The sequence below is a fragment of the Sander vitreus genome, chromosome 3 (genome assembly GCF_031162955.1).
Source record: "Sander vitreus isolate 19-12246 chromosome 3, sanVit1, whole genome shotgun sequence".
NCBI classification, from domain to species: Eukaryota; Metazoa; Chordata; class Actinopteri; order Perciformes; family Percidae; genus Sander; species Sander vitreus.
This window is the reverse complement of record NC_135857.1, coordinates 23992425-24014331: the sequence shown is the minus strand read 5'-3', so window position 1 is coordinate 24014331 and position 21907 is coordinate 23992425. Positions and strand designations below refer to the sequence as shown.

At 38.8% G+C, this 21907-nt stretch overlaps 1 protein-coding gene across 5 annotated transcripts in view; it reads right to left on the bottom strand.

Annotated features, from left to right (window-relative positions):
• The window catches only part of gdpd5b (glycerophosphodiester phosphodiesterase domain containing 5b), a 47419-nt gene that overhangs the window by 11740 nt on the left and 13772 nt on the right, over positions 1-21907 (bottom strand). For 3 of the 5 annotated variants that reach the window (XR_013501753.1, XR_013501756.1, XM_078246607.1), the window contains exons 2-10: positions 19751-19924; positions 9503-9606; positions 7290-7383; positions 7023-7082; positions 6524-6622; positions 5406-5499; positions 3703-3848; positions 2420-2502; positions 418-568 (exon numbers count right to left, since the gene is read on the bottom strand). Coding sequence is in view for 1 of the 5 variants with exons in the window: in XM_078246607.1 (XP_078102733.1) it covers positions 418-568; positions 2420-2502; positions 3703-3848; positions 5406-5499; positions 6524-6622; positions 7023-7082; positions 7290-7383; positions 9503-9606; positions 19751-19867 (948 nt within the window). In the remaining 4 variants the exon portion in view is untranslated. Of the gene's footprint in view, positions 1-417; positions 569-2419; positions 2503-3702; positions 3849-5405; positions 5500-6523; positions 6623-7022; positions 7083-7289; positions 7384-9502; positions 9607-19750; positions 19925-21230; positions 21378-21907 lie in introns of all 5 variants that reach the window. The other 2 variants (XR_013501754.1, XR_013501755.1) reach the window with 1 other exon arrangement.

Genomic DNA, 21907 nt, shown 5'->3' with positions numbered 1-21907 from the left:
GATAAATGCATTTACACATTATGCAAGTAATGGCTAAACAAGGACACAACAATGGATCAGGTCATTTCTCCATTTCTTGAAGATGGTGCAATATCATATGCAGGAAAGAATAATTGGGTACCAGCACAGGCAGCATTTCTACACAATTCTCATGGCTTGTTTGTCAGTGTCCTTTCATTTTGTTTGGCCCACTAGTACTTCAAGCAGGTTGAAACAAACAATTATTTTGAAGCACTAGCTGACCCTGACCCCGTTTGCAAACAGGAGAGCATCTCTAAACGGATCTCAGCATTTAGATGAAACCAAAAAGGGACCAGAGTACTCATGACTCAATGGGCTACTGGCCTTTATCACACATCACTGCACGTCACACTGTCAAACAAAGCTGAAATGGCTTCATCAGCAACCAACAACTACCTTGAGGAACCACTGTCCTGCGTTGAGCTGTTGCAGATCTGTCCAGTTGAAGAATGAGGCGTCTTCCATTTGTCTGTCTGGGAAGACCTTCTCCACATCAGTGGTCCTCCGCAGGGTGCGGTCGTGCATCAGAAAAGGCACTCCATCCACGCTAATGATCAGAAAGGGGAACAGAGTTATAAGATGCAAGTCAGGTAGTTTATATTATTCAGCATTATACAGTGGTAACAGAGAAACCTTAATGCTGATTGGCCAGAGGGTTGGGGACCAGTGTCCATCTGTATCATTTTCTATAATCTCACTGACATCAAATACATCTGATTGCCCAGCTACTGTCGCTCACATTTTTATAATAATTAAAACTCTGCGACCGTTTATGCTAAAAAAGGACTCAAAAGGATGATCAATCGTAAGAGCAGAAGAGACATGAGTTGGTTAGAGAGAGAGACAAGAAAAGGGTACTTGAGGTTTTTTTGTTTTTTTAAATGCTGCTGCTCAGTGAAATCTGCTGATACTATGCGATTCTTAATAAAAGGAAAAAGAAAAGAAAATGTTGCTGCTCAATATTTGAATACCAAATTACTTCTTTTTGTTATTCAGTAGAAATAAGCCAACAAGATAAAACAGAAAAACCCACCCCACCCATTTCTAAATATTTGCTTATTCAAATTAGTCGCTGAAAAAAAATAATATTTCCCTGTGTGAATATGAGTGTGTGTTTGTTTGTGAGTGTGTGAACTGATAAATCCCAAAATACATGTATCTGGCATAAAACTAATATTTATACAAAGTTCATCAGTAAAAATCCTGAGATGATAAACTGAAATAAGTAGTGCATAAATAATAAGATGTTGGTATATTGTATGTGTATGTCTGATCTGCTGCAGGAGTGGAGTCACTGTCGCTCTGGCTGTCAATAAATCTAATTACTCAGCACAGCCAGGAGCTCACCTGTCAGCGGCCTGCACCAATCACACACACTCATTCACCTGTCTATGGACTGTACAGGGAACACACAACACACACGAGTTTCTCTGTAACTTTCACAACCTACATCTCTACCTCATGAGGTCTGTTTTAGTTTCCTTGTTGTCTTTCACTTTCATGTAGATATACTTGATCAGTTAACTGGAGTTTGCACACTCATTAGAGAGTCTTTACAGCGGCCAGAGCTCCTCTAGTAAGAATCTGCACATCCTGCATACACTGCAAGTCTGGACCAAATAGTTCTGGGTTGTTTTAGCCCACATAGTGAATGAACGTGTGGGGTTATATACACACACGGTTGCTTGTGCAGGAAGAGTCTGCGGCTAATTAAGATGCAAGAGTAATGGACAATGACCGTAAACACGGTACAAAAACACAGCTCCGACCAACAAACACACACCCTGCACCGGCAAAGACACTCCCCCACCTCTACACAATCACTCATCCTCCATCACTGCACATGCATGAGTAGACATGTACACCCACTATCCATCATATACCATGGGCATACAGTACCCACCCCCCACTTCCTCTCTTCTTCCTACAAGTGTGTCTCTCTGAACGCAGCCTGTCACCTCCCATTATGTTCGTGATGTCATGCCTCTACATAATGCCTGCTGAAAGACGGATTTGCTGTTGCATCACTGTAGCTTGTTCAATGTTACAGTCATGTAATTGTTGTATCCCAAGTATGTGTTTATATTGTTTCTTCATGTTGAATGATTATTGCTTTGCAGATTTCTCTTTGACAACAATAATTTGTTTAAACTACGCAAATGTTACTTTAAGATATACTTCTGTCTGATATTTAGAGTAGAGAGTTAACCAAAGCAACACATCATGTTTTGACTGGTAAGGCAATATATAGCCCACTGTGAGCTTTTTCTAATAAGGGTATTAAGATGTTCTGGGTAAACCAATGTTTTCATAATCTATGAAAGGAAACCAAACTAACTAAAAATAACCCTTTCTTTGACTGTCATTTGCTGTATTAATCGTGTGTGTGCATGCGTACCTGATAGCCACGTCAGCCTCAAACCCAGTGACATTCATCTGCAGAGCTCGCTGGAAGGACCATAGTGTGTTCTCTGGAGCAAGCTGGAGAGAGAGAGACAGACAGACAGACAAATGAGGTTTATCGCAGATGTATGTGAAAACAGAGTCCTTCCTCTGAACACAAAGGATTGTTGTGAGATATAAAAGAGCAGCGCTGTGGGTTGCTCTTCAACTCTTCAAGTCAAGGTTATGACCAATAGCACATCAATAGGTTAATCATCACTTCCTAGATAAGCATCTTCCTAGAATACCCTGTGAGTAAAGCTAATGACTGGGAAACACACAGGATAGGAATGATGCTGTAATCCATACGGAGTCCTTCTGGGAACAGAGTCCAGTCATGTGACTGAGTTTCTCACAGCCTTGCAGAGCCACGCCCAATTGTAGATTCCACTGTCAGGATCGATCGCTTTACACAAATACCACAAAAAACAGGGCGTGTTTTGAATCGTGTGAGTAACTGAGTAACCAGGAATCCACCTTAATTTTCTTTCCAAAGTTTGCATACAAATGCTGAGCCAGACATTGTGCCAAGAACATAACATTAATCCAAGCCCATAAATCAAAATATAAAAGCATGTGCTATGGTGTGCATAAATCAGATTGTAACGTGGCCTTCTGGTGTATACTTAAACAGGCTCTAACAGGCTTTTTAACACTGTAGTAAATTGGATCTGTGAGTAAGATGGTGTAACAGAAAACAGCTAAGGAGACAGTAGTGAATCTGATCATAAGCAATCTCTAATCGATGTTCTTTCACAACAAGCTGCCAAGGCTTTGTCTTTGCCAGGCAGAACTATAAATCTCACAGAAAATACATCCCTGTCATATAGCAAGCAGTGAGATCTCCAGGCTCCCACTGGGTTATGTTTGTGGACTGACTATTTTCAGTTGCACGACCACAAGGTCATTAATATACTAGAATAGTCCTGGGAAGTGCAGGAGAAGAAAAATGACTAAAAAACAAGGGGAACAAATATCTATAAGGGAAGCACAGTTTTTCCTCTGCCTTCTTCAAATGAGAATGAAGTGGTCGTTGACACTGGATTTAAGGCTTCATATTGTGAGTGGCTTAGTGTCTGTATCATCATCATTGATGTTCTGGGTTTTGCTCTCTGTGAAGCCAATTTAATGTAGCTAAAAGTGTGGGGCAGTGTGAAAGCATATGTAATACAATTTGTATAAAGTGGCCTGTTTCATTATACCACATTCTGATTGGAAGGTAGAGATCAGCTGACTCACCATGGGGGCTCCCTGGTGGCCAATGACATCAGGGCGTTGTTTGAGGGTGTTGGGGTCCATGATGCAGGGGGAGGTGATGTACATGGGCACCACGTAGAGTCCCAGTAACACACTGAGATAAAGCAGCACGACCACTACCTGAAACACTGGGAGCAGACAGACAATAATATAGTCACAGCTGTTATCCATGTTGTAAATACAGAAGTAAAAGGAATAGTTAGAAAGTTTGGGAAATATGCTTATTCACTTTCTTGGCGAGACTAAGATGAGAAGATCGGCACAACTCTTATGTCCGTATGGTAAAATGATACAGCCAGCAGCTGGTTAGCTTAGCTTGGCATAATAACTGGAAGCGAAGGTAACAGTTAGCCTAGCTGTCCAGAATCAGCTAACCAGCCCCTCTAAAGCTCACTAATGAACCTTTAGGTTAGTTTGATCTGTACAAAAGACTTGTAAAAATGACAATTAAAAAGAATATGCAAACAAATTACTGCTTTCAATCTCTCCATTTAATTTTCATACATATTAAAACGGGACTTGTTTTTGGCAAATAATTGCCATGGTGAAATTCATTTTTGCATTATTAACATCATAATCAGCTTCATTTGGGTGACCAGTGACTAATGCAGTTTACATGCCAAGCTAGTTTGTCTCTTTCAGTAATCATCCTAAGCATGGACAGAAATTAACTCATAAAACCAAAGAGAAAATAAATATTTTATGTTTTCATTTGAACCAAAAAGAAAATCTTTGGGCGATCTAGGAGTCTTAGTTTTCAAAGAGATGTGTGATGTAACTAGTTGCTGTTTTTAGCTACACACAGTGGCAACACAACACTGACATCAGGGGCCAAGGAGATACACATTCCCCTGTATCCAACATGATGTAAATGAGCAATGAAGGCTGCGAGTGTGGGCACACGCACATGTATTTGTTTCAAGGTCAGCTCTGGGGTGGGGTTGAGTAGACAACTCTTGTTACACACAGGAGACTCACAGCCTTCACACACACACACACACACACACACACACACACACACACACACACACTCTCTTTGGTATTCATTCCACTCTGCATTACAACAGAGATGCTTAAGTGGGAGACGTATGGCCCAGATCTTTCCCCCTCATCAAGTCTCTTCAGTAGCAGAACCTAACATGTATCTAATGACTTTTAATAGGTTTAAATGTCTTCCACAGTACGAAGTACAAACTGCCTTGTCTAATATAAGGACAGTCATAAAAAAGACTTGTTATGCTACTCTCTGGAAGTAAAATCCTCTTAGCTGATTTACATTACTGACTGCATTTATATAATCAATATTGCTATTTGGCTATAATGTCTTCAGAAGACAAAACTGGTACATAAATGACACAGACTTTCAATTTCATTGTACAGACAATGGCAGAGAGTTAGAATATACATTAAGAGCTGCTACTTCCCCAGAAAGACTCCTGTACTCGAGGAAAAACTATCCAAGGTGTCCTGGCTGGAAAACATCACATGAGCCCGTAGGAATGTTCGTTATCTCCGACACCCTGGGTGGAGGTCCTGGCCTCTGTCTACATAGTGGTAATCATTCACCACTCTTCCTGTGCCTGTATGTGTGTGTGTGTGTGTGTGTGTGTGTGTGTGTGTGTGTGTGGCAGATGAGTACAGCAGGTAAGAGTAACTTGTATTCTGTGTTGCAGAAGGAAGCGTACTTGTTTTTTCTGTGCGGGCGACCTGTCCAGCCACAATCCAAGACAACGCTGTGACCGCAGCGAGAGCCCCAATGTGCAGGAACGGACCTGTGGCCTGGACAGAGATGTGAGGCAGAGACGAGAGGATGAAGACAGGACACAAAGAAACAAAAAAAACAAAAATAAAGAGTATATAGAGAAATGGACACAAAAAAGTAAGGGAAAGAGAATCAGGGTTTAAGAGGAATGACCGTGAGCAAAAGAGAAGAGAAACAAAAATAAAGAGAAAGGCATGGAATAACAGACATTATCTGGGGTAAAGAAGACAATGGTAACAGTACTCAGCGATAATAGCTATAATTTGTAGAGGCACGTCCACTTCAATCACACATGCATGGTGGTGCAATAATCTCACAGGGACTCACTAATTAGGAGCTTCTCACAACGCCTTGGTTATCATTTAGCAGGTAATTGTTAGTAGGAACCAACAAAAGTGATCGGGAGTGTCACTTGAATGGCTCATTTGTGATGTGTCCTGTTGTGTTATTTACCCCCCCAATGTAGCAGAAGTACACTTTATATTTCCCAATATTGTTTTCCGTCAGATCGTTTATAGATCTCGACATTTCCGACTGGACTTGAAAGCAGCTTCATTTCACACAGAAAGAAAAGAGACAGAGCGACTGTGCTTTGTTATTGCAGGAAACAGTCAGCTGTTACACAAACTCCTGAGCAGTTCAGTAGCTTGTGTTTTGCTTTTTACCCTCATGGTGTTTAAAAAGAAATTCTGGCAGCGATAAAGGCAGTGGTGTTTCCTGTTTACTGTATGGTACTCTCACACCGCCTCCAAAATGGACTGACAAAGTCTGATTACATGACTGGCCACCGCAGCGTGACGTTGGGGTTGCGTTTCTCCAAAAGTTGAATCTGTCTCAACTTTATTACAGTACTGAAGGAAAAACTAAACAAAAACACGAATATTCGAATCCAGAAATTGAAAATCAAATACCTACCCAGCAAACAAGTATCCGAATATTCAGATCCAGCCCTACTCAGTTTATTGCTCAAAATTAGAATCAGCAGTGATGTCAAGTTGTCAAAAGTGGCTTTAGGGTTTTACTGTGTTTCAGTCTGCTGACCTGCAGGGAGATGGGGATGACGTCCCACTCTTGCCCCCATGTTTGATTGACAGATATCACTCCAACAATGGTGGTGAACAGAGCAGCAGCCACTCCTATCTGTGTAGTCAGAGAGATACAGAAAATTCAGAGAGGCTGTCACTTTGGATACACGCACTCATACACCCACACCACAGAATAACCCCAATAGCTTCCTAGTCCTTTCACACCCCAAACAAACAATGTTTGGTCCATGTATTTGGTTTGCTGATAGCATTTTAGACCAGGGCATTCACTGGATTTTCACAACCCTACTTGGACAACGTGATCCAAACTGTAAGTTCAGGACAAGTTCAGCTCATCAGCAATGAATGAGCACACACGCCTGCACCAGGCCAAGAGATTAGTGTACAAACACATCCCACCACACACACACAATACAGAGAAAGATACAAATGTAAAACTCACCCACCCCCTTCCACCTCCCAATTTTCACCACCCACACTAACAGTCTCATTACCTTATGGAGCCAGTGTAAATTCAACTGTTGCCCAAGTACAACGTGGCAAAGTGCTAAAACCTGAAAAGAGAAACATACACATAGTACAACTTTCAAAAACAAGACTGCTGCTTCACAGATCTCAACTTGCTTAACATCACCACGGTCTGGTTACTATGTCTGGAAACATATGCAAACAATTCAAAAGCTGCTAAATTACTACAGGGGCATTACGATGAACACAACATGTTTAACACCTCTACAGTGAATACTTGAAGTAGGACTGACCATTAAAAATGCGATGTAGGTGAAGCCAGCAGCGGTGGTGGCCAGGATGGGAACAGTGCCATCACTCCACTCCCCAGAGCGGTTGTAGAGGAACCTGCAGGAACCAGAGTGAATAACACTTCTCATACTGAGGAGAGCTCACCTGCATTTCATCATTACTAACAGTCTAAAACCTAAAATTTCTTCTAATGTGATTTTGTGTGCTTTTTTGCATTCATTTTTTTTTAAAGTCTTTTTTTGCCATTTTTACTTCCTTCAAACAAAACCAAGTGTTACTAACCTTACTAAGCTGACAATAATCAAAGAATGACACTATGTCATATTGACAATAACAGCCTGAAAATGTAATTTGCAGGTTGATATATACATATATATATATATATATATACATATACATATACATATACATATACATATACATATACATATACATATACATACATACATACATACATACATACATACATACATACATACATACATACATACATACATACATACATACATACATACATATTACATACATACATACATACATACATACATACATACATACATACATACATACATACATACATACATACATACATACATACATACATACATACATACATACATACATACATACATACATACATACATACATACATACATACATACATACATATTATTACATACATACATACATTACATACATACATACATACATACATACATACATACATACATACATACATACATATACATACATACATATTACATACATACATACATACATACATACATACATACATACATATTACATACATACATACATACATACATACATACATACATACATACATACATACATACATACATACATACATACATACATACATACATACATACATACATACATACATACATACATTACATACATACATACATACATACATACATACATACATACATACATACATACATACATACATACATACATACATACATACATACATACATACATACATACATACATACATACATACATACATACATACATACATACATACATACATACATACATACATACATACATATATATATATATACACATACATATATATATACACACACACACACACACATCCATGTCAGTCTGAGCTGTAATGCTCAAAAGAGTTACACTGGGTGTATCAAAAGGTTCACATCTGCAGAGCAAAGACTAGTGTATGAGTCTGTGCACACGTGCGTTTTGACATGACAGCTAGGGCCTATAGCACTAACTACTTTCAAAGCCTTATCAGTGATTTAAGTGGCACAGAGCCACAGCAGGGTCACTTAGCGCTGATGCTCTTAGCCCTTTGTGAATAAATTTATAGTGCAGATGGACTGGGACACTCCCTGCTGCTCAATCACTACAACACATAAGGGTAAGGATGTCATCTCTGTGATTAACTGTGGAAACCCCACAAAAAGCAGGAAGGAAAAAGCAGGACATTTGTATGCTTCCTATTACAAAGGAATGGCAAATGTCTGCCCACCATAACGGACATCCAGAGATAAATAAACACTGGTGAGATTACGGATAAAAGTGGACTTGGGTAAGGAACAAAGCAAAAAAGATGTTGAAAAAAGACCTATTACAAGGTACATGAGAAAAATAACAAAGGGATAAATGAGAGAAGGAAAAGGGGACTGGGATATAACAAACTACATTGGAAAAGGTTACTAAGAGCAGGAGGAGAGGGGGATGGGAAAGGTAGTTGGGGAGAAAGACCAGGGTATTTGACAATATGAGACACAGCCATTTTAATAATTGTGTGTTACAGCATTTACAAGAACATGGCGGACATAATTTCTCTTTTTATTACAAAAATAATTTGGGGAAATAATGATAAATGAGAGCTGTCTGATCCACACTTTGAAGGATGATGGAAAAACTTTGTCCATCATATATAACAACACTTGCGGTCAAATAAAAGCAGCACGAGGCTGAGTCATTTAAAATGTTGGGCAAGCCATCTCTGTTATGTAATGGTGTAATCTGCGGAGGGCCGGGTGGTCTTTGCTCAGATTAAGGCAGAGGATGGATTAAACTGACGATTTAGGAAATCAACAAACAGACAGGCATGGATAGAATTTATTTACAGCCAAAACAATATGGTGACAGGCGTCTGGCTCCAGTTTGACCCGACAACACACAGGAGCACTCCGCTTGGCTGTGTACTCACCAGTTGAACTCATTGTAGTCGTTATATGCCTCCCACCAGAAGTAAAACCAGACCAGCAGCAGACAGAAGGTAAAGAGGAGGATGAAGGACCACAGCAGCTCCCACTGCACACACATAAATAAGCACAATTAATTTTTTTCTGGATCCCTTATGACTAATTATAATTGACAAAGGAAGCAGCACTTAATGTGGAACAACTAAATGGTGCCAAAACCAAGGTAAAAAAGATAGTTATTTAATTCTGCTGTTGTGGACAGAAAGCCATTATGCTGACTGACTGTGGAATAAATTTGTATAATTTGGCTTGACGAGCACAACTTTAACTTTTGCTTCTCACTGTGATTGGCTTTAGTCAGGCATGTGGCCTCTAAACCCTCACCACCCACACCCACTTTCTGATGCTGTCTAAATGTCCTTGAAAAACCACATGTATGTGGGGCATTGTGTGTACTGTAGCGTCAAGATACAGACACTCCGTTCAGCAACCTTAGCATATCAGCTTGAATGCACCATTGTTGTGTGTGCGCCGAGGATCAGATTATTATCTCCTCGGCCAGCTGATGCGACACACCGGTAAAACAGTCTGCCTGACCGGTTTATATCTGGTCTCATTCTCAGTAGGTTTGCTTTATGGACTAATCTAAAAGCTTTTCAAAAAACCACTGCCTGAAATTATTTCAGTGCAGCATTTGAAGGTCATGTTTAAACCTCGAGCTTGTTTAAAGTGCCCATATTATGAAAATTGGGATTTTGGGGTGTTATTTTGTGTCTGGTGCCCTCCATACACATACAAACTTGGGGAAAAAAACATCCATTTCTGTTTTGAGTGAGATACGGGTTTCTGACTGTATCCTGCCTTCAGTCTCCGGGTGAGCTGGTCAAAAAATCGGCAGGATTGTCTACGTCATCGGCCGAAAAATTTGGTGTGTGCTAACCACTTTAGCTAATACCACATCAGCTAGCTGTTTCTCTTCTTGCCATTGAGAACAAGGTGGCTAACCGCTAGCTTCTAGCTAGTAGTCCTTACCTAGCTACTGTGCATGTGCGACTCCCAACAAAGATGGGACAGAAGTGAGATGCCTCACTCTGTAGCTAAAACAGAGAGCTCAACACACAGGGTGAAAAGAGGAGCTGCAGCAATGTGCAGTACAACAAAAATGTTTTTTTTTTTAAAATTAAACCATGTAAACCTATTCTGGTACAACCTCAAAATACAATTATGAACCTGAAAATGAACATAATATGGGCACTTTAAAGAGCTTTCCCACATTGCAACATTCAGACCTGTGCTCAGACTTAAGTGGAAACCATGATGGTATAAAGATGTATTATTTAATTTCTGGGCATGGTTTTGTGGCATAACAGAGATCAGTTGTACAAAAAAGGGAAACAAGTCCAAAAGGAATGCTGATTCAATCCCCTCTCATATTTGGACATGGCTTCTGAAGGAAATTTCAAACTTTATTATGCAGGAAGGCACCAGATACGTTTGGCTGCACTGCAGGGAAATGACCTTAAAAAGTAGTCTTTCTTAAAAAAAAAAAAATTAAAAAAAAAAAACACCCTTTTTTGCACTGCAATTATTTTCTTAAGCAAATAAAACAAATACGGTTTGACTCTTCAGCTTTTTTTTTTTATTCTTTGATTATTAAAAGGTCAAATGTTTAACCCCACACACATTCTGATAGGTCTTATAACAAAGAACACAACCAATCACTTCCAGTTTCAAAAAGGTTACCATGGTCTCTGTGAGAGGCGGATCCGTATGTGTGACAGACAACTCTGTCGATGGATGAGAAAGCAGCACCCCGGGATCCCATGGTCCTTAATGACTACCTGAAAACCCATGCGAGACCCCACCTTGTTCACCCCCCACCCTTTCATTTCCCTCCCCCTCCTCTAAGGATTATGATGGTAGTGACCTGAGACGCCTCAGAGAGCTGTGATGGTGTGGTCAGTACATTACATACACAGAGGTCTTTTTTTAATTATTGGATCACCTCATAAACTGAATCCATCATATTCATATTTCTGAGATCTGATGCTAAAGATGGGATTTTGTTATCTACTATACTGTAACTCACACTACTATATTGGCTTGAATATGGCAATTATATATCTCTCGTGGCCAAATTAATGTATGCAAGCGTATCTTTTCAGCTACATCAGCGCAGCTTTACTGCTCCATCACCATTTCTTATAATTACTTTCATGCCCATGATAAAACCTGCATCCAAATGCAACCAGCATACAGTACTCCTCATTAGCTCTTTGTTCTAAAGAAGTGGACATTTTCTAATGTTTTACCTAAGGTTCTACTGATTTTGTTAAATTCAACTATTTATGTTCTGCACAAAAAAGGATTAGCTGAGGCAGTGTTTTCAAACTAAAACAAATGTGTATTGAAGAAAAACATTCTCGTTTACTGAAGATGTCCTCTTCCTGTTTGCCAGCTAACTCAGCAGCAGAGCTCGTCTAGCCTGACATACATGGCCTGCCCTGGTGACATCACATTACCATTCTGCATGGCTGGCATTTTATCCAGGCACAACGCCCCATGGACAGACTGACACTGCAATGAACACCACAATCTCTGGAAGTGTTTGAAGAGCAGTGTATGCCAATAGCCATTTGTGCTTTGTTCTAATAATTATTCTAACTAGTGTTATGCCGGTCGCCCCTGGGAGAAATCATAAAAGACAAGTTCTTCTCTGAAGTTTAGGATATATTGAATTAACTTCAAATCAATTTAAAATAAATCAAAAGCTGTAATTAAAAAGTTATTCCAAAAAATGTAACTGCTGAAATATAAATTATTAAAAAAACTTTTCAAAACCCATCAAGGATCCTGTAGCTAAGACGTACAGCCCTTTTTAGGCGCTTATGAGTCAAATAGTGTTTATCCTTTTTTATTATGGGATTGCAGCATCGTTTTGCTCGTGCAAAATGACGTTGAGGGTCTGCGAAAAACTAAGAATAGAGTGACACTGATGTATCATTGCTGACTCACCACAGCGTCAGAGGAAATTGCATCAGTGATTTAACACCTGGGAAAAGCAGGTGTGACGAGAGGAAAAGGGAGTCGACAACTTTGGCCTTTCTTCAGAAAGCAGCAGCAAAGAATGTTGTCGGAAATTAAAAAGGTGTGTATAAAGTCATTTTACAGGCGCCATCTGTTCAGAACCGCCGCAGTGCAGGACAAGAGAGTAGCATTGCAATAACAGCCAACACGATTTTACCTTTCCGCCTCCCTCAGTGGCTTTCTGCCTCTAATTTGTATTTATCTTGCCTTTTAGTAATGGCTCACAGCAAGTCCAGTACAGTGGATTACAATTGAAGCAGCCAATAATGTATTTATTAAATAGGCTTAATAGATTTATTTAAATCTGTTTAAAAGGAGTAATCTTGTGACGTTTAAAATGTCTCACATAATTGTGGGAGGTCTTTTTAAACTAGAATATATCACAACCTTTGTTGAGCTATCACCATCAAACAATTTAACTAATATCTTCTCACATTGCAAGATCACAGTTCCAAAATAGTGTTTTACGCTCCGTTGCTTTCCACGTGGATAATGAGACTAACATTGCTCAGCAAGAGGTCTATTAGAATTAAATATATTGAATAAACTGACTTCTAAATACTTAATAATTTTTGTGTAGACTTTCTGGCGCTTTTAATGTGGTCCTTAGGGACAATCCTAATCAGATTGAAAACAGGCAAATGAGGCATACAGTATTAAGTAATTTATTCTATAATGGTAGCAGTGATTTCTCTGATATTTATTTGCCCTAAGAGCACTCACTAATGATAACACAAACATGACTGAACAATCTGTGCGCCTTCCATTATCCCTCTAAAAATGCTTCAATATGTCAAACAGGATCTAGGCTTCAACATAGTGTCATATCCAAAGGATTGTTATTATTCATGCTCAGCAGCTGCTGCACAGCACAGGTTACACATGCAAGGACAACATATGTGTACTTGTTTACTCAGATACATGTAAGAAAACTCATACACATGCTGTATGAATATTTTAACTAAGCAAATGATGGCAATACTAAATACTTTGATTTATATCTGATTTGCAAATCCACCTATAGGACCAACTATGGAGCCAAGATGGGATGTTTTTGAGAAGTGATAGAAAATAAATACAGTCAAACACACACAAAAACTAATCATTCTACAGATACACAAGTCAAGTTGTGGATTACCATGTATGTGTGTAAATTAAAGCTACAAATGCAAGCAACAGCTACTTTCTGTGCTTAACTCTGACCCCTAACAGTGCATAGGCTATACAGAGAAAGTCACAGCCCGGCAGCCTATAAACAGGCAAGCATGTGGATTACTCGTATAAACATAACTGCACACATTTATACCAGAGCATTCTTTTGTGACGCTACAGTATGAGCTAACAGGAAAAAATAATTAAGCATGTTTGGGTCTGTGCTGGTTACTTCATGCACAAGGACTACATGAATCATGTACAGAGCGTCACTATTTACAGTGAACACAGAATGTTACCTACACCGTTATCAAAAGGACAACTTTCTATACACTGCATCCCCATTTACAGTGACACACTGAATGTTCCCAACACCGATATAACAAGACAACTTTCTGAACACTTTGTGCTCTGCTGATTATGTGCTTCTGGCTGCGATATAACTGGGAATTGCAAACTCGTGGGTTACAGTACATACTGACTACACGACAAAATTTGTAGCCAATGTATTGGCAATCTACTAAGAGATGTAGAAACTATCTGTAGAAGCATAATACCTAAGCTTAGAGAATACGTAAATCAGATGGATTTATTATCTTTTATTTCAATTGTTCAGCTATTTACTCAATGTGATATGATTGTCAAATCTATATCTATATATATATATATCTATATATATATCTATATCTATATATATCTATATATATATCTATATCTATATATATATATATCTATATATATATCTATATCTATATATATATATATATCTATATATATATATATATATATATATATATATATATATAATTTTTTTTTAATATGTACTGTGTATTATAAAGTATATATTGATAGCCCACATAATTTGTATGATATAGTGTGATAGCTTGACTCAGTATGCTGCCATCTAACATGCCAACACTGTGGAGAGAAAATATGCCGTGAGATGGTCCAGAATCAATTTGCCATCAAAAGGTACACGCGGATACAAATAAACACAAACATATTGGTGTGCGTGAATAAACTTAAAAACTCACGTAAATGTAAGAGATATTTTCAGCTCAAATAAAGCAGAAAAAACATAGCTGTTATTCTTTCGCCGACGTTGCTTCTTTCTCTGTGAGGCACAGGCATAGCTTCACATGCCTCTATCTTCACCGGATTTAACATCTCAGTCCGTTGTCACATTCCTGAGCATATCCAGATAAGTCCCTGGCATTTCACACTGGTTTATAATGCAGCCATACCACCCGAGCAATGTACACAAGTGCATGCAAACATATGATCGTGGTCCTGATAACTGCACTTTCTAAACTTCTAATACTGAGGCTGGCTGACCCTGCATTGTTTCCCCCCCCCCCTTTTAAACCTTTTATTTTTTTTAACCTTTTTTTGTTGTCGTTTACCTCTCGTGCAAGATCAACACTCTGGCTCTAAACTGAACTCATGAGGACTGGCAGTACCAGCCAGTCACAGGGTCCACAAACTTCACGTCATTGAAATATCAGTGTACACATTCCACATATGTTTTGCATTTAATAGACGCTTGGGATTTCTTCTTTAAAAAAGGTAGACCACTAACCAGACAAAATGGCACAAGTCGCTTATTGTATTCATCACAGGGTTAAATAGCCACACACCAGGATGTAGCTTGGGGATTTTCTAATTACAGCAGATAAGGTAAATATGTTGTTCAGCATCAGAGCACTAAGGCGTTAAAAGCTGGATATTTTAGATTCAACATAGTTTCTTTCAGTCCCAGTGTGTTACACATTAAAGTGACTGTCCTAAAACTAGAGGCTCTAGTGTAAAATATCAAATAAATGACTCCTATTCCTAAGAATAAAATTGCAATCCTTCTTGCCATGTACCCACGTTCTAGCAAGCTACATATGAACCCTTTAAGGCCTTGGTTTCACCATCCGGAACATATGAGTGTATACTGCTTCAGTGACTGGCTGCATCTTTTCAGACAAGATGGGGGAAACAGCAGATCACCTGACACATCACCGCATACATTTACATTGATACTGCCAAATAATCTATTACTAAAAAGACTTCAATGACTAATTCATTATTTTGAATTACAGTACATTAAATTCATTATCGATTAATAATAATAAATAATTTCCTAAAACCCAAATGGACGTCTTCAAACGTCTTGTTTTGTCCGACCAAAACCTTTAAAATCCCATAGGAAAGACAAAAAGCAAATTCTCTCAACAGAGAAGCTATCAAAAAGGTAATAATAGGCCTAGAAGAGGACTCAATAAGTAATCGAGTAATAGTTAGGTCAATCGACTTATCGATTAGTCAACCAATTGTTTTAGCTCAAGTGAGGTACACAACACATAGGAATGTGTTAATTAAAAGGTGTTATGAACATATTTGTTTAACATTTTATGAAGCATATTTGAATTTAAGTCACATCCTACAAATTCATGTTGTCAAATAAAGTGGACAAACCATTAAATTAACAAATAATACGGTGGCTTTATCATCCTATACATGCCTGGCTATTTGGATTAGTCATCAGTGAAAAGACAAATGGTTGCCATTAACAATATTGATTTAAATGTTACGAAGCACAACAAATCTCAATGAAAACTTTGCCCTAAAAGACTATCATATTTTGTAACAAATGTGATTTCAAATATTACAGAGGAATAAAGATGACAGATGCCCTGGAGAAGATGGAAGTTATGAAGAGAGGAGGTCTAGCGGAAGAATATGATCCAGGAAAAATACCCTCTTTGCTTTTTAAAGACAAAAATACAGCAGATGTATGTCCCACCCACTTAGCAAAAACACTACTACTTAAGTAAAATGCATATAATACACATAATAGCCTCTTAGCAAGCCAAAATCCTATTGCCTGGATAAAACTATTGCCATTTCCTACATGAAACATCTCAAACTACCCCTCAGCCTAATCATTGAGTCACCTCACATCGGATTTATTGAAGTCTATAACCTTTCAGTCTGAAAGCAAGAGGGACAAGTGGACAAGTATGTGATCATGCAAGCACACACAATGCAGAAAACCATCTGAAAAGTTAAATGTCTTTTAGAAATGAATGCTAGTCACTGGTCTAAAAACTGAAATCATACCAAAAAAAAGACAAGGATGCAAGAAAAAGGGAACACTTTTATGATCAACATCACTACAGCAGTAGTTTAAATGGATTTGCACTCTGCTCATGTGCTATTCTATGTTAACTGTTGCTATCCAAAGCAAATTAAACAATATGCCACATTGTGGAGTCACCATCAGTGTAAGTGCTTGTTCTAGGTAACTCAGTTGTCTTATTTGTCCAATATTTTCCAGTACAGGGATAATAAAGACCACAAGATCACAGACAAATGAAGGCAGAGCAGCTTTGCCTCTATTTTTTTAAGCCTTTGTTTGACTGAATGGTAAAGACTGGCTAAATGGAAATACTTTCAATTATTACTGAGAGGCCAGATCGGCTTGCACTGCATGACGTGGACCGTCTTCCTACAAAGCATCTTGAACACAGACAGAGGCAACCTCACAACGACAGCCAGTAAACCTGAATGGCTCATTACAGTACAAAGATGAAAAAGGGGTGAAAGAGCATGATCCACTTGTAGATTATGAATGAGTCTACAGTTGTTTCATCATCAGATTTTCAGTTCTCACACTTCTGTGATTCGCTCAGGTCCAGTTACATGTAGCTGATACCTGCCCTTGATTGGTCACCGTTTGTTTACTGGGATCGTTAAAGATGCAGTCCTATATGACATCACTTTGACCTTTGCTAGAAAGCATCCACAATGGAAAGGACAGCTCTCTGTTTCTAGTGGACACTCAAATAAGTACGGACAAACAAATAGCAGTTTACACAGCTATTCCCCTATTCTTCATAGTTATTGACAGCACTAAAACTAAGCTGCACTCTTAGTAGTCTATATTTACAGTTATTCTAGAACACATCGTTTTGGCTCAATCACTCATTTAAAACGCATTAAAAGAATGTTGAGGGGAAAATATCCACTTCTTGAATCAACTGAACAGAAATGGAGTGCAGCCTGTAGAGTGCATGTGCCTGACTGTTTGCTTCTCACACTGGGGTCAAGATAAGTGCTATCCATCACCACACCGTCAAATTAAAGGATGAGCACCATGAACAAAGAACGCTGACTCTGCACTATACTATTCTATTTGTTGGACTGAAAGACAACTGCTTGCAACAGGAAACCGAGCTACATGGTGTCCAGTTTCCTGCAAACAGGAGGGGGAAATAATAATCTATATCTCTTTATTTAGTTCTGCAATGCTTTTTAGATGATCCAGGGGATCAAAACATAACCACCCATCTCTGCCTGTGTTTTTTGGGTCCGTTTGTTTACACAACTAATGTAGGTTTAACGCACACCACATATTTTCTTCGGCATCTGTGTGCTGAGTGACATGAGTCTATTGTCTGTGTCCTAGGTTTAACCTAGTGTCTGAGTGCATGGGAGTGTACACATGGCTGCGGTGTGTGTTTGAGTTTGTTGCAGCAACATAACCTGTGTGTCTATTCTAAATATGGAATACAGATAAAAGGGAAAGGTCAGGACAATGCTCATCATGTGTAGGCTGTCATGTGCCTAATGCTAAAAAAAAGCAATGCAGTATTTTTTGGTTGAGAGTTACATGTGCCTGATCTGGGTGCACACTTTGCCTTAAGATTTTATCAAGAAAGTTTAGATATAAATTGTTAAAAATTATGAAACATTGATTGGGATTATTATGGCACACCTCAGAATGTGACCATTTATAGGCTTACATTTCAAATAATTTATATGCCAAATATACAACAATAATAACAACCTTTCATTGTCTGCCATAGTCTTTCCAGACTATGATAAATGTGACCGCTATACGGATGCACTAAACAAGAGCCAGGCTTGTGGCTCTACACGAATAACAAGTACAGCAAAAAGAATAAAAATAAACATTTGATAGAAAATATTTATAACAAAATCTGATTAAACTAATTAAAACTGTGCAGAATGTAGGAGATGACAGACCATGATTCAGAAACAGTGGAGCATTGTAATGTCAAATGAACCTATGTGGAAAGCTCAAGGTTATTGAATGGGGGATAAGCCAGCAAGGACATATTTGGTCAAAGATAATTGTTCGCTGTAAATCAACGTTGAGAGACAAAAGGTACCTGGGGACTACGAGGTGCAAGAGCACACAGCCATAGATGCCAAACACAGACGGTTCCATGAGTTTTATTGGTTTTCCTCAGTAGTATATTCAGTAAGAAATATCTTACAATCATTTTCAGCCTCCTACACAGCCATCTTGTTATTCAGATCTGTGAAAAGACTCACATTATTGTAACAGCTGCAACAATGCCTGTTACAAAACTGGAACGTCCTATTCAAATGTATAGAAATCCACATTTGTAGAATGGAATGCTATTGAAAAGCTTAAAAGTCTTCCAGGAAACAACAATTATAATTGAAATGATACATTTCACAGAGAACGACATCATCATGTCTTATTCACTGCCAACCAATGTGAGAACATGTGCACATCCGAGTGTGTATACAGCCTATAATTATATTGTGAGATAATGACAGCAAGGGCAGCTTCAAATCTATTTCCTACCACTTTGCTAACCAGTGTTGTTTTAACAATTCCATGTGCCCGAGTGTCAAATCAAACCATGAAATGTTTTTTTTTCTTCGTTTTACTTTAAAAAATAAATAAAATAAAAAGGGAAAAGGTAAAAACCCACAAATGTAAAACAAAACATCTGTAAGATGTGAAATACTTGCAACGCCTCAAAGTCAGATGTCATTCTAATGCATTAACAGACTGTTACACGTGTGTTTTAGCTAGTGAACACTGTACACATTCAGTACCGTATCTTGCACTGTATGCAATATGTGTGTATGTTCTGTATTTTTTTTTTAAATGACTGAAAGCCAGCTGTACAGCAATTCTGAATGGTGTAGTTCACCTACAAAAGGGGTTTCCTTCCCCCTCTCACCTTGGTGGTGTCATCATGGGAACGCTGATAGCGTTTCCAGCGGCAACCGTAGATCCCAGTGATACATGACAAACACAGCTGGCGCTCATAGACCTGGAGGGGTTGGTGTTTCACCATGCTCCTTCAGTCAGTCCTGCTTCCAGAGCTCTAACATCCCACTGACTACACAGTGTCCTGGAAGAAAATAAAAACATATGAAATGTTAGCAATATTAATGTTGATGAAAACAACATGATTACAAAATGTTGAGACCAAAAAAAACAAATTGCACAATCCATGGAACAAACTGTAACTGGAGTAGCATGTCTGGCGCTTTGATAGAAAACACATGCTGGCCTGAAGAGCACAATGCTTTGATACAAAGCCAAGCCTAAAATCAAGACCTTTTTTTCCCAGCTCCCGTTTCCAATGACAACTGAGACTGCTAGGAGCTTTCATCAATATGATCAAGAAAATAAATTAAATTGAAAAGGGCTTGGTGAGCCCACCATCTTTTGAACATCACATTAAATTACAGTGTCCATGAATATATCATACAGTCACTACATATCTGGGTCAAAAGACAGCATGCAGGCCCCATCGCTCCCTTTTAATGTCAAGGCCTAGAAAAAGGCCAGGCAAAGAAAAGGTAAACAGGTGTAACAAGGATGTAAGGTAATGTAAGCAAAACCCTTCAACTTACAGTATAAAAAATGATGCATGCTGATTTGTACAGCTTGAAATGGTCAACATGGCAACTAAACTTGGTGAACACAAACAGCTCCATTACCCCCTCTCAATGTGGAGGTGCAGCAGAAAAGGACCAGCACCCCTTTCATTCCCGTCTAATGCTGTGTTAGTCAGTGACCATGGTAGAAGTACCAGGCTGTGTTGGCTGTAAATAATCAGAGTTACAACTCAGTCCTCCCATTATGCAGCTGCTGATTCAGCACTGAGACTCCTCTCTAATAACAATAATGGTATTACAGCAGTGATGGCTGTTATCACAAGTTTATCTCACTCTCCAGGTGCATGATGGAGCCTGTTGTGCTGCCTGATGTCAAGAGCATAATTAAACTATGCATATTTAATGGAATCTTTCTGCTGATGAGAGTCAAACAAACAAGATAAAATGGCATACAAACATAAACATTTTCCTGAGTATTTTAACTGGGAATATTCACATTTCCTCGCAGTTTGTGAAGCACAGCTAGCATACGGCTAAGTCACATCTGATGTTTTAGTGCATTTCTGCATGTTAACTACACTCTTCCTGCTGTAATCAGGCTGTCTCAGGCTCTGGGCAGCTGATCATTAGCATCTGCTGCAGTGGCCAGGTTTCCTGTTATTAGTAAAACTGCTGAGGAGGGCGTGCCTGACCCGAGGGTATAATGAACCTGGCCCACCCCAGCAGGAACACAAGGGTCTTAACAGGCAATGCTCTCTGTGCCTTAGGTGTTACACTTTAATCAACATGAGCCAATGTCTTATCAATAATCACCTTATCTTGCTTGGAGTCTGCACTACTGTATCCTCATCAAGCTGTCATGCGGGCAACCAGGGATTTAGCTCTTGATCAGATCAGGAACTGCTCGACTACTAGCATAGCATTTATGCTTTTCTGATGCTTCTTCCGAATAAATCATGCCTGTCGGATAGATGGAGATCACAGCTTTGTAAGCACATCATTTTGAGTCTCGAATCCTACTAGCAGCAGGAATGGTGTCAGCAGTTGCTCTGTCTGAGAGTCAAGCAGTTAAAAAAAACAACAGGTTTTTTAACAGAAATGTTAAAAAATGTAAATGATGTATCATCAATAATTTTGGTCAACCACTTCACTGATTTGATTTAACACAAGGGACAGAAGTAGCCGTTGTTCACTAAATATATTTTAACTTGGACAAGCTGTTCTGTCAGTTCAGCCTTTTGCCAGTTTATAGTTACATTTTATATTTGTGTTCTTGTGTGTTTGAAAGGCTAAGATTCTAGTACTTTGTCACATATTAATTTCAATTCAAATGGACTGAAAAGGTACTGTATATAGTATAGGACCCATTCCATTCTCACCCAATTGCGTTTCCTTCACCTGATATAGACTTGGTGATATATCGATTTGTCTTGCAATGCACTACCTTTAAAAAAAATAAATAATCAGCTAACCAACAAGGAGGACAAACC